At 45.9% G+C, this 11310-nt stretch overlaps 2 protein-coding genes across 2 annotated transcripts; one reads left to right on the forward strand and one right to left on the reverse strand.

The window, feature by feature from the left end:
• Positions 1-41: 41 nt before the first annotated feature.
• On the forward strand, positions 42-2223 carry LOC135808969 (kelch domain-containing protein 8B-like). Its single transcript, XM_065322221.1, has one exon. It carries the CDS (start codon positions 364-366, stop codon positions 1435-1437), a length of 1074 nt encoding a protein of 357 aa, XP_065178293.1. The 5' UTR covers positions 42-363; the 3' UTR covers positions 1438-2223.
• A 6806-nt stretch (positions 2224-9029) lies between these two features.
• Positions 9030-11053, reverse strand: LOC135808970 (uncharacterized). The gene is made up of 4 exons (XM_065322222.1): positions 10965-11053; positions 10825-10866; positions 10680-10744; positions 9030-9158 (listed from the first exon to the last, which is right to left on the reverse strand). The coding sequence occupies exons 1-4, from the start codon at positions 11014-11016 to the stop codon at positions 9078-9080; spliced, it is 240 nt and encodes a 79-aa protein (XP_065178294.1). The 5' UTR covers positions 11017-11053; the 3' UTR covers positions 9030-9077.
• Positions 11054-11310: the final 257 nt, after the last annotated feature.

Genomic DNA, 11310 nt, shown 5'->3' on the forward strand with positions numbered 1-11310 from the left:
ACACAGTACAGCAGTATCAGGTGCATGATGTGGCTCAAATACAGTATGAAATCCAAATCCATTTTTCGACTCGGAACTCCAATTGTTGGAGAGATCGTGGTGCAGATGATACAGTTCTTGCCAGGAATGTGAGGGACGTGTAGGTGAGCTGCGAATTCTAGTAGAAGTAGTGAGAAAACACGGAGCTCAAAGTAGTGAGTGATATATCTATAGTAGAATACCTGTACGAGAAATACCGTGCCGCGTGTTTTGAAATAATTGTCAACAACACACCTTTAATTATTTGAATTCAATTGAGACTACAAGTTAGGAACCATTTACTTGGGTCTTTCACCCTCTTAATTGATATATTGAACAAGAACCATGGCTGCAGCGGAACCAGAAGTGGCTACCGCAGCCACGAAGCAGAAGGGAGTTGTGCTGAAATGGACCAGTTTGCCACCCATGCCAACCCCACGTGTGTACTCATTTGCCATCTGGAGTCGTGGACGCTTGTATGTGTTCGGTGGATGTGACGGGCGTGGTAAGGCACTGACCAGTGCCGAGTGTTTTGTTCCGGAGAAAAACCAGTGGATAATTCTGCCCAAACTGCCCAACAAGCGGGCTGGCGGACGAGTAGTTGAGCTGGAGGATGGACGTATTGCTATTATTGGTGGTATTGATGGTGCAAACTCAGCATTGTCTGCCGTAGATTGCTTTAACCCGTCAACGAGTAAATGGACATCGCTAAAAGCTCTTCCAGAGCCATTGTCGGCACCATCAGTTATGATGATCGACAACAAGATCTATTGCTTTGGTGGAACGGTGGACAGTACACTGCCACCGACAACGAATGTGATACGCTATCTGCCCGATGAGAACAGTTGGGAATCATTGCCGTCTATGCCCACCGCACGTTATGGCGGTGAGCTGGTGAAACGTGGTGACAAAGTGTATATCTTTGGCGGGCGCAACATCAAAGTGCCCGTCTTGGAAGTGGACCTATTCGACTTGTCCACAAATACCTGGGAAGCAGCGCTACCTGCAATTCCCACAGCGCGTGTCTTCTGGTCCGTTGTAAACCATGAAGATGAAGTGTTTGTTCTCGGCGGCTTCACGGAAGAGGCCGGATTCCGTACCCAGGTGGAATCCTTCAGTCTGTCCACACGAGAGTGGAAGGTCGAGCGGCCGCTGAAGTTGAAGCGTGGTGACTTTGCAGCGGCAGTCATTTCCGGTTGTATTGTCGTTGCTGGTGGTATGGGCGGTGAGACTAATCAGGGTCTGCCCAATGCCGAACGCATGCGTCTCAGTGCGTCGACACGCAAGTGGACGGCGCTAGATCCACTTTCCGACCAGCGATTGGCACCAACCGCCATTGTCCACGAGAACAAAATGTATGTCATCGGTGGCTTTGGTATGGGTGGTCCGAAACCGACGGTGTTTGTTTTGTCAGAATAGCACTGCACACCGCCTTACTGGTAACACACCTTGCCGATATCTGATTACAGGTGATACGCCTTGCCGATATCTCCTTACGAGCAACAAGACACACGTTTGCTACCTTGCTTTTAGGCTTTATAGGCAGAGATCTCTTCTCCCCCTCCCTGATTTAGGAGACTCTGTCCACAGCAGTAGCAGCAGTAACAGGTGTATGATGCACTAATGATACCACTAGGTGTAGATATGCTGTGTAGGAGAGTTCTCCGGGGGTAACTCTCACTGCAGCCTGCCTATGCCGCTTGTATCATTTGTCCAGATAGAATTTGGATACCCCAATCCCCGTACTGGGCATTTTTAGATTTTCCTTGTGCTGTGGAGAGGGTTGACAACTTTGCCTGTGAATGTAGTTCCTTCTGTTGAAAATACTTTTTTTAATGTTTTATAATCTTCAGAGTAGGTTTTATCCCCCTTTTAGGCATCCAGTAATACAGGATGTTGCTAGGAGCTGTACCTGTCTTGGATTTGTACTTTGCACAGTATGAGAATAATTTCTTGTTGCTCTGTATTTGACTATAGCAATTTGCGGGTAATTGCTGTCATTTGAGTAACTCTGCCATTTGGAGAGCAATTACATTCCTAATGCTGTATTGTTTGTACGCGTACTTGTACTCAAGTTGTTTAATTCTCTCTTTTCCAGTACTTTCTTGATACGCGTTGTATTTATGTACAGTTCTGGAGCAGTAATCTCATCGCTGTACGCCATGTGTACATGTATTGTACAGGCGTGCGTGCCTGTGGTGCTGACACGTGCACAAGACATTGTTGTGCATGTGTGTGCATGCATGCGTGTGTGTGTGTGTGTGTGTGTGTGTGGTACATGGTGTGTGTGTGTGTGAGAGCTGCGTTGCCAGACTGCAAAGCCTATAAACTTGTATACGCTCGCATTGTGCTAGGTCCTTGCACCAGTGTGGTGTTGTGTGTGTTCCTATGCCATGCTGGATAGAAGTGTCTGCACACTATACTGTAAATATACAAAATTTCGGCACTTCACGATTTTTGACATTTCGGCGGCGATTTATTTTCGGCGTGGGGTAGACATGGTAAAGTGCAACAGATGCTGTGAAAAATTTCATCGGCGTTTTAATTTAGGCGTTTTGGGTCGGTGCCGAATATAGCCGAAATTAAATAGCTGCCGAAAATTTGTATATTACAGTATCTTGCTACTTGAGTGTTTCTCTACACCCCGTCCCCGGCTAGCTTGACCTTTTCCATATGACCAACTGCCAGCACCTCTCATTTCCGTTGAATTCACAGCAGTGGGTCTAAGTAGAAGGTATCAGTCGTCACACGCCAGTTCTTGGCGTGATGTATGATAATAGTAGATAGAATACCCACTTTCTATAATAGGGGTAGCCTGAGCTACCGGAGGGGCCTAATTATAAGCTTTAAAGCGAGGGAGTAAATCTACAGTAAAACATTGCAAAATACCTGTATTTTTAGTACTTCCTGGACAGATGACAGTCGTAGTCACCAGGCCATGGCGCCAGGCCTCATGCCATGGTATACACGGTGCAATACAAGTCACATCGCGCGACTCGACTGGTTACCCATAGCACCCGAAGCGATGGTCGCTTGCAGCTTGCAAGCTTGGTACCTGGTCAGATCAGGCAGAGCGAGACATTGGCATTGCGCATTGGCAGTCATCTACTTCGAAGTAGTATGTATGCCGTGACGTGATGTGAGGTTAGTTCAGGCTTATAAGTTATGTGGCTTTAATATGAAGTGTTAGTTATGTTCACTTGTACTTACTTACTTCCTCGATACTGCCGTTGAGAATCTCTACGGCTGTAGACCTTTGACTTGCTGCTGCGTGTCCGACTCATCCGCAATGAGCATCGTTGGATCAGTGAAACTGCCAGTCAGACGTGTCTTCAACAAGTTTCGACGATGGTCTGCAGTACAACAGGGGACAACGACGAAGCAGAGAAAGAATCTTTTCCTGCAAGAGAAACGAAGTTCGCCGAATTTACGCGTGTCCCATAAGCTCGAGAGAGACAGAGAAAAGACGAGACGTCGTTTCGAGAACGTCGCTCCTGGCTGTACCGTACGCCCAGTCCACGTCGAGTGTGAAGGTCAATCAATCAGTTCCGTGGTTTGCATTTCTTCCTCTCGCAAGATAGGTTCCCGTCACTTGGCATTTCCCTCGCACCACACCTTGTTGCTCTGCCATCGAACTGGTGACTTGTTCCGCAAGTGACATCCAAGCTGTCATGGAGCCCCATCACGCTGCTGTGGAAGCCGGACGCTTCCTGGCCTTGGTTGGCGACAACGCAGAGCGGCAGCCCGATTTACCCTTGTGGTATCGTTTGCTGGCAGAACAGGTCGACCGCGCGATGAACGTCGTTTGGGGGCGAGTGCCACGCCGTGGAGCCGCCTTCATCCTTCCATACATCCACCCATTCCTTCGTCTGGCTGCTGGCATTCTTCACCCACCCCATCCATAGCCTGCCATGCTCTCTCATTCATTCCGACTGGCCCGATTCACCGGGCATCACCGGGCACAGACCTGCTATTCTACGTAACATAAGACTGTCATTGCATGATTACGACTTTGGACAACACCTCATCACTACTCTGGTGACTCCAGGACGGATGGAGATGACGATCAGTTGAATGAAGAGTATTGGGTGGCTGGCTATGCGCCTTCTTGTCGCCAGACATGCCTACAGCGCTTCAATGTTTCAACTTCAGTAGAGCAAGTGAAGAACTAACACTTACTTTTACTTTCAAACAAGCCGCAGCAGCATCCCAAGTCATCTGTCATCATCCATTCATGAGCCATGTGGGTAGTGCTGGACTGCTGCAGCAGGTAGATCTGCCACTCAACCAGTACCATTGCACAACAACAACAACGAAAGAAAAAAGAAAAAAAAAGGAACTCATATACGCAGAGCTGGACATGGACCCGCTGTATAGCGCACATGTCATCTTGACGTCCTTGTGACCTTCCCAAGTTCCGGCATGAACTGCCACCCACATATGCAAATAGTCAGCTCGAAGCAAGAAGTTGCCATGGGCGGTCAGAGGCGGCAAACTGACGGTGCTGAACAGTGCACGCGTTCCTAGTATCCGTGTAAAACCAGACCAAGCCAGCCAAGGTAATGCCACACAGACATGTGTACAGAACTGCTTACTTGCTACATGTAATGCAACATCTTTATGCACTCGCCATTGATACTCAGGCGCATCACTCAGACAGACCTAGCTTCCACGCATTGGCATGGCTTGCGAGTATCCTCAGGGCTCTTAATCAGTGGCGGACTAACACAATCATGGTCCACTGATAGGCTGGTGATAGTGAAATCAGACTGATAGCCGCTACACCCACGACAGTGCCGCCATGTTGGACTATGCTGGCCCACAGGAAGAGGAGGAAATGCTAGGACATCATACTTCACGGCTCATTTCGCAAGTAAGTTGGCAAGAAGATGGCGTTTGGCATTGGCAGCATTCCTAATCCTGATGCAAGTCACCACCACCACTATCATGCTGCATGGTGTAGAGTGTAAGGCGCACATGCAAGTTACCATAACGTGTCCAACATAATTTCCCATAATTATCGTCATTCATGCACCTCAGCACTTTGCGATCGCAGTCTTTGTCCACTTCGCTACTACCCCCCCCCCCCTCCCGACTTGTCAAATAGGTAAATATTTCATCTTGCTGCATGTATCAATTGTGGCATTACTCTGCTTTGTGCTTGTTTTACTACTTAGTAGTGTTGACCATGCCTGATGTTCACTGTGTATGTATTTAGTTTAGCTGTGACACCTGAACCGCTTTGCTTTCATATCTACTACTGTGCTTTATTCCCGCACTGCTGCACTACAGTGCGGTACAGTGCTGCAGTGTCGTGTTGCAATGTTGACAGCACAAGCTCTGCCTCCGAGTACGGTACATCCATTTCCAGTATTGTAAACCGATTCCATGCATCTTTATCTCAAGTTATCTGTGGATCTGTCTAATATTCTTCTGGAGATGCCAGCAGATGTACAAACACTAACCGCTTTTTTTTTTTTTTTTTTAAACAAAACTGCATTATTTTCTACCGTATTCTGTGCAAAGCACGGGAAAGTTTTGGGAAGAAAGCAGGACTGTGTGCAAAGCGTAACTCCCAACATGCACATATTGATAACCTCATACACAAGTCAACAACGGAACAAGGCTATCTTTTTGCTGTTACTGCACTCGAGAGTTTCATGGTTATTCACCAATCTTCCTTTCGTTATTTGAAAATTGGTGGATAACAACGGAGTAACAGCAAAGAGATAACCGTGTGTCGTGTGCTTACTTGTTTCATTTGACTCTGCCCTCGCGGTATCAAGCACTTTTGCAAGAGTTTAGCAACATAGCTTGTGTTTATAAACGTTAAATAATTAATTAATTAATAATAATATTGTATGCATGTGCAGCGCTAGCAGAGTGCCAAAAAGAAAAGAATGTCTTAACGGCATTTTACTATAACACAAATATCCGGATAGGCGAGGGACCCGGAAAATCGAACACACATACTGTATGTATGAATGACATTATGCTGTAAATCGGTAACCGTGGCAACGTTTTTTTCCGGATGGCGACGGATCCGGATAAAAGAGGACCGGATAAGCGAGGCCTGAGTGGGCTGCTGTTGTAAAAGAATCGCTGTCAAGCATTTACCCCGAGAGAGAACAAACAGATAACTGTAGTGGAACCAGTAACAGTATTGTTCTTCCATCATGAAAAGCAAGAGCACATAACCACAAGGTAGAGAATTCAAAGGATGTCAATCTACTCTCGAAAATACCGGGGAAAAGAAAGAAAGAAAAAAGGTACAACCAACAACAGGTTTCACCAGAACAGCAGGTTTGGTTGGGACTGCACCTGTTCTGGAGCGGCCAGAACATGTTCTGCTTTCTCCAGCCTCGGGCAGCCAGAGCATTTCTACTTTTTCACAGTGAAACCTGGTGGGAACATTAATTTTGGTTCCAAATTATCACGCGCATATGCTTTTGGGCTGCATGAAGAGCATACAACAAGAGTGTGCAACGCCGGCATACCCTGGCGTCCCGGCAGAATTTAAAGTTGAGGTCACTTTTATGATGAAAATTACTCCTTGAACGAGTGATTTACGACATTTGTACGGGGTATCAACACATCACACAGTTTTGCTTGCACTAGTTTGTACAGGATCGAATGGGGCTTTGCCCACCACACGTTCAGGATACATCTGATAATTACGTGTACAGTGCGCATTACATAATTCAAATTACAAATCTGCCAGGACAGCACCCATAATGCCGAGACCTCTGATGATCGGTTGAGCATGGCAGGCCCCATCTCACCCCATGTGCCTGCCGGTGAGTTGTGTATCTTGTAATTAAAAAATAAAAAAGTTGAGTTGCACACTCTTGGGCTGTGTTTACATGAAGTGTTTCAACCTGCCAGAACACAGATTGACCGGAACGTTTAGTAGTAGAACTTAACATGACCCATTGCGCTTGACCCGGGTTGAAATCGACAGAATGTACTTCGAAGTACTACCCAGGGAATCCCACACCCTATGTGTTGGGCTCCCTGGTACCTTTGCCACCCTTCGAGCAGGTCCAGGCGGGGAGGAGCGGATGGGCGAGTCCTACTTGCCGCATTCGGTACTACATGAAAAAGCACTCACCCTACGAACCCCAGTGTTTGTGTGATCCCTGGTCAAGAGGGTGTGAACCGGGTCGAGCACACGTCTGCAGTGCGGTACGCCATGCATCACACTTCACAGAGTTATACCGTGTGCCCGAGGTATATTTGATTATTATAGGCCATTCACACGACGTGCAAACTCACTTGTATCGTACCGTTTCCAAGGATATTTACTCGAATACGATAAATTATTACTTGGACACACGCGTGCAACTGATTTTTTTTATCTTGGCCGAGGCCCTTTTGCTCGCGATTATCTTTGCACGCCAGGAAAAGTGTCGGTTGTTGAAAGTGCGTTCTGCAAATACAGTGGTTGAACAAAGGAAAATTGAAAATTTAACATTTCCCGGCATTCTCAGGTCACTATGGATAAATTGACGGTTAAAAAGTTTGCCCGGCATCGTGTGAACTGGATCACGGGTTGCCAGTGTTATCTTGGTCACACACGTGCATGTCTTTACAAGTCGTGTGAATGGCCTATAAAGCCAGGGACTTCATAATGACATTTGAAGTACGTTTTGTAAAAGGGAAGGAATATTGTACTATACTAACAAACTTATAGACCTTATTCGATAACGTGATTTTTGGACTCGCCTCCAGGGATTTGTCATAAGCTAGGGCACGCGTACGAGAAACGAGTGGCAAGAAAGGCCCAGTTCGTACAAAAGAGTAGTAAAATACCGGTATTTATCTACTCCTATGTTCGCACACAGAGTCCACTGTGCACTGAGCGCAGATCTCTTGCCACTCCCTGGTTCCCGGGACCCCGGTTCACGTGATTGTGACGTTTATCGAATAAGGTCTATAGCCCAGCAGGAAGGGTGAACAAATGGATTTACAGTAGTCGCACGTCCAAGAACGTTGTTTCCAGGGGCTAGGGGTTAGCCTGGGACGTTCTTATTTTTCAAATTATAGCTGGCTGCGTTCTTAGAACAATCCGTTTTGGATCATATGTATCTGACAAGCCGCCAGAAAACCAACACCGCCGTTCTTAACTTTAGGCTGTTGCGTTTTTAGTATTTCAGGCTGGACGTTCTTCAGCGCGCGACTCTACAGTAGATTGAAATTCCTGTGTGGACTCAGACTTTTATGGCATGGCATAGTGGGCGAGTATCTCGCTAGGAAAGCAGCAGTGTTTCGAATATAGGGCCATGGCGTTGACATACAGTACGAGGATTCTCACTTCCCTGACAAGGAGGGATGGGCAGTCGGGCGGGATTATACGGTATGAACAAGTAGCACAGGAGTTGCAAGAACACGATCATGATATCTCATTATCTACGGCACACGGCTACTGTTACCATGTACATGTAGCTCCAACTAAACACACCCCAAAACCCGTCATACTCATATGCATGGTGAAATGCTTGTCCACGTGTAGAGTTGCGCGCCGTTGAGCCCAAGAACATCCGGACTGAAACACTAAAAACACCAGAACCTAAAGTGAAAAACGGCGGTGTTGGTTTTCCGGCAGCCTTTGGGATACATATGGTCCAGTACGAATCGTTTCTAAGAACATGCTATAAGGAAACAGCCAGATGGCTGGAAATTAGGAACGACCCAGGCTAACCCCTTGGCAACAACGCTCTTGTACCCAAAACTCCACTGTACTAATCTATACGTATAACAAAGATTGTTGTTATTCGCCAAACACGTCCAAACGGCTTCTGTTGGATCCAGCCAATCCTGCCCTTGGGGCAGGGTTACTCAGATCCTATGGGTGTAGATCCAAGCAAACGATGAGGGGCCTATTTCATGTGCACAACAATCATTCTCTCAAGTACAGGAATTCGTGTAGTTACATGCACACGCAAACGCACACACACTTTCCCAAACATGGGAACACGCTTGCACAGCACAACCAAACCAACAGGATACAATTTAGGTCAGCCGTATAGCCAGTCTTTTCTTGAATCAAAACATATCCTCTACTTGCTCTCGGGTTTCTGCTGCACACGCTTGTTGTGCTTCTTGGCGAAACGAAGGTTGCGGATAAATTTTGGGTCCATCTGGAAAACAACAAGCGCAAAATTCAAGTTTAGACAACACACCACGCACCATACCTTCCAAAGCAAGATCGGGGTACGAAAACATTTGGGAATATCGTGGTGAAGCACAAATCAAAATAAAAGCAACTTTGGATCTTGGATAAAAAGAGGGCAGGACAAAATGTGACAAGTCATGACCAACTGACCACCAAGGTAACCAGATCATAATAAAATCAGCGACATTCTGTCCTTCCTTTTTATTATAATGATTACATTGGCTCAAATTCGGACAGGACCAGCAATAAAAAGATGCATATGCACTGCAGGCAACATAGTGCCGATCAATTTAAATGTAAAAATTTCAAGATGAAAAGTAGACAATGAAGTGTTATATTATTCCAGATCTACTGCGCCACTCAATGAAATCCGATCGTGCGAGCGCTGTGCAGCCCTAAACCTGCTAACACGGGAACACTGACGCAAGGCTCAAACTTGACTAGCTCGATCGGATTTCATTGAGCAGCACTGTATATCAAATACGTGTGATGTAGGGGATGTTAACACATGCCAAGACATAAGAACCTCAGGGCAAAATGATAAAGTCTGGCCAATGTTGCACACCGTGGTCGACTACCAAGTGCAGCATCGGCCAGATTTTTTTGACAGCGATAGTATGTGTAGAGTTAGGCTACGTTCGTTTTTAGCTACCTGGTAGAGTAGAGTAGAGTCACTCTACCAATAGAGGTAGATGGTAGAGGCAAGTGTACGAACGCTGTTCTACCAGATCTAGTAGTTTACACGATGTGTACGTGAAATGTTTCTTTTTTTTATGGAGTTGTGTACAAATCCTTGATCTTGCTGGAAATCCCGTAGCTCTACCAACTTCTACCGGATTCTACCAACTTTTTCCCGGTAGAGCCGGTAGAGGAAAGTAGAATCCACCCTTTTGAGTAGAATTTTTTTCAAAAAACGAACACCTCTACCGTAAGAAGTAGTTTCTACCCAAACCTGTAGATCAAAAACGAACGCCCCCCAAGTTAAGATGCTGCACCGAACGACAGATGTTAGGGAAATTAATGTGAAACAGAACACGAGTGAATTTTCATACGTGTAAGTTTCAGGGAATTGAAAAAAGTTGAGTGAATTTCCACAATTACGAGACGATCACCACATTGGTTTGATGATATACATACGACAATATGCGAGACACTCGGAAAACGATTACAAAACAGGGGATTGTCGGATAGAGGACGTCTTTGTTGCTAGGGCAACAAAATGAAGTCACTTATTCGAGACAATTATTTCGTTCGTAAGGGGCTGAGATACTAGTACTCAAGAGTCAACTGACCTCAAGAACATATTTACATCCAGGGTTACAACCAAAAAGAAAGTTTGCTACTGGCAGTGAGTATCTTATCATCAATTCAGCCCAGAACGCAAGCGCTGATCGTGTGAAATGCTTTCTCGTGTATTTTTTATTCTATAATGTGGAAATTCAGTTGCATACATGTCAGAAAATTGAAGACATGAAAACAAACTTACTCCACTAAGAGCCTGGTATCTCTGGCTTCTGGGCTTCTTGATACCGTTTCTGTGCCATTTGTAAGCTGTTGGACAAAGATCGAATACAGGAATATTTTCACGACGACTAAAACCATCAAAAATAGCAAAGTCAGAAATGGCTTACACTGGTTGTGGGCAGTGTGATTCTTTGACTTGGCCATGGCTGCTGCAACACAAAGAAATTATCCACCGTCAACACTTCTTCAGGGTGAAAGACTAGGCTGACTACAAGAAATCGTTCGTCGATGCAGAAAACAAACTCACCGACTTTCTGAGAAGGCAGAGAGAGAGAAAGGACGCTAGTGCGCATGCGCATTACATAGCTGTGACATGCCGTGATTGTTTTTCAGTGAAAAGATTACCAATAATTGCAATCTGGAGTGTTTTCTTCCCATTCTTTGCCCTTGGTAGATCGGTCTTTAGACTTTGGCTTGTTTGTAGTGTATCCTGGCGCTCTCCTTAGCTTTGATTGCAAATTTTTCATCAAATCGGAGTCTATCCTCATTCTACGACACCATTGGTCGTCATCTCTGAGCCAGAGTTACTGACTGTAATCCGGCGTTGACCGTTGCTGGTCATTGCTGTCTGACCCGATCCTGGACTCGTTCTC

This window comes from Sycon ciliatum, chromosome 2, assembly GCF_964019385.1.
Source record: "Sycon ciliatum chromosome 2, ocSycCili1.1, whole genome shotgun sequence".
Taxonomy (NCBI): Eukaryota; Metazoa; Porifera; class Calcarea; order Leucosolenida; family Sycettidae; genus Sycon; species Sycon ciliatum.

What these genes read in the sequence shown, in the direction of transcription:
- LOC135808969 (XM_065322221.1), top strand. Translation starts at nt 364, where the DNA reads ATGGCTGCAGCGGAACCAGAAGTGGCTACCGCAGCCACGAAGCAGAAG.
- LOC135808970 (XM_065322222.1), bottom strand. Translation starts at nt 11,016, where the DNA reads ATGCGCATGCGCACTAGCGTCCTTTCTCTCTCTCTGCCTTCTCAGAAA. An exon ending in TCTGCCTTCTCAGAAAGTCG is followed by an intron (nt 10,867 to 10,964) that starts GTGAGTTTGTTT and finishes TTTGTGTTGCAG; the next exon opens with CAGCCATGGCCAAGTCAAAG. An exon ending in TCACACTGCCCACAACCAGT is followed by an intron (nt 10,745 to 10,824) that starts GTAAGCCATTTC and finishes TTTGTCCAACAG; the next exon opens with CTTACAAATGGCACAGAAAC.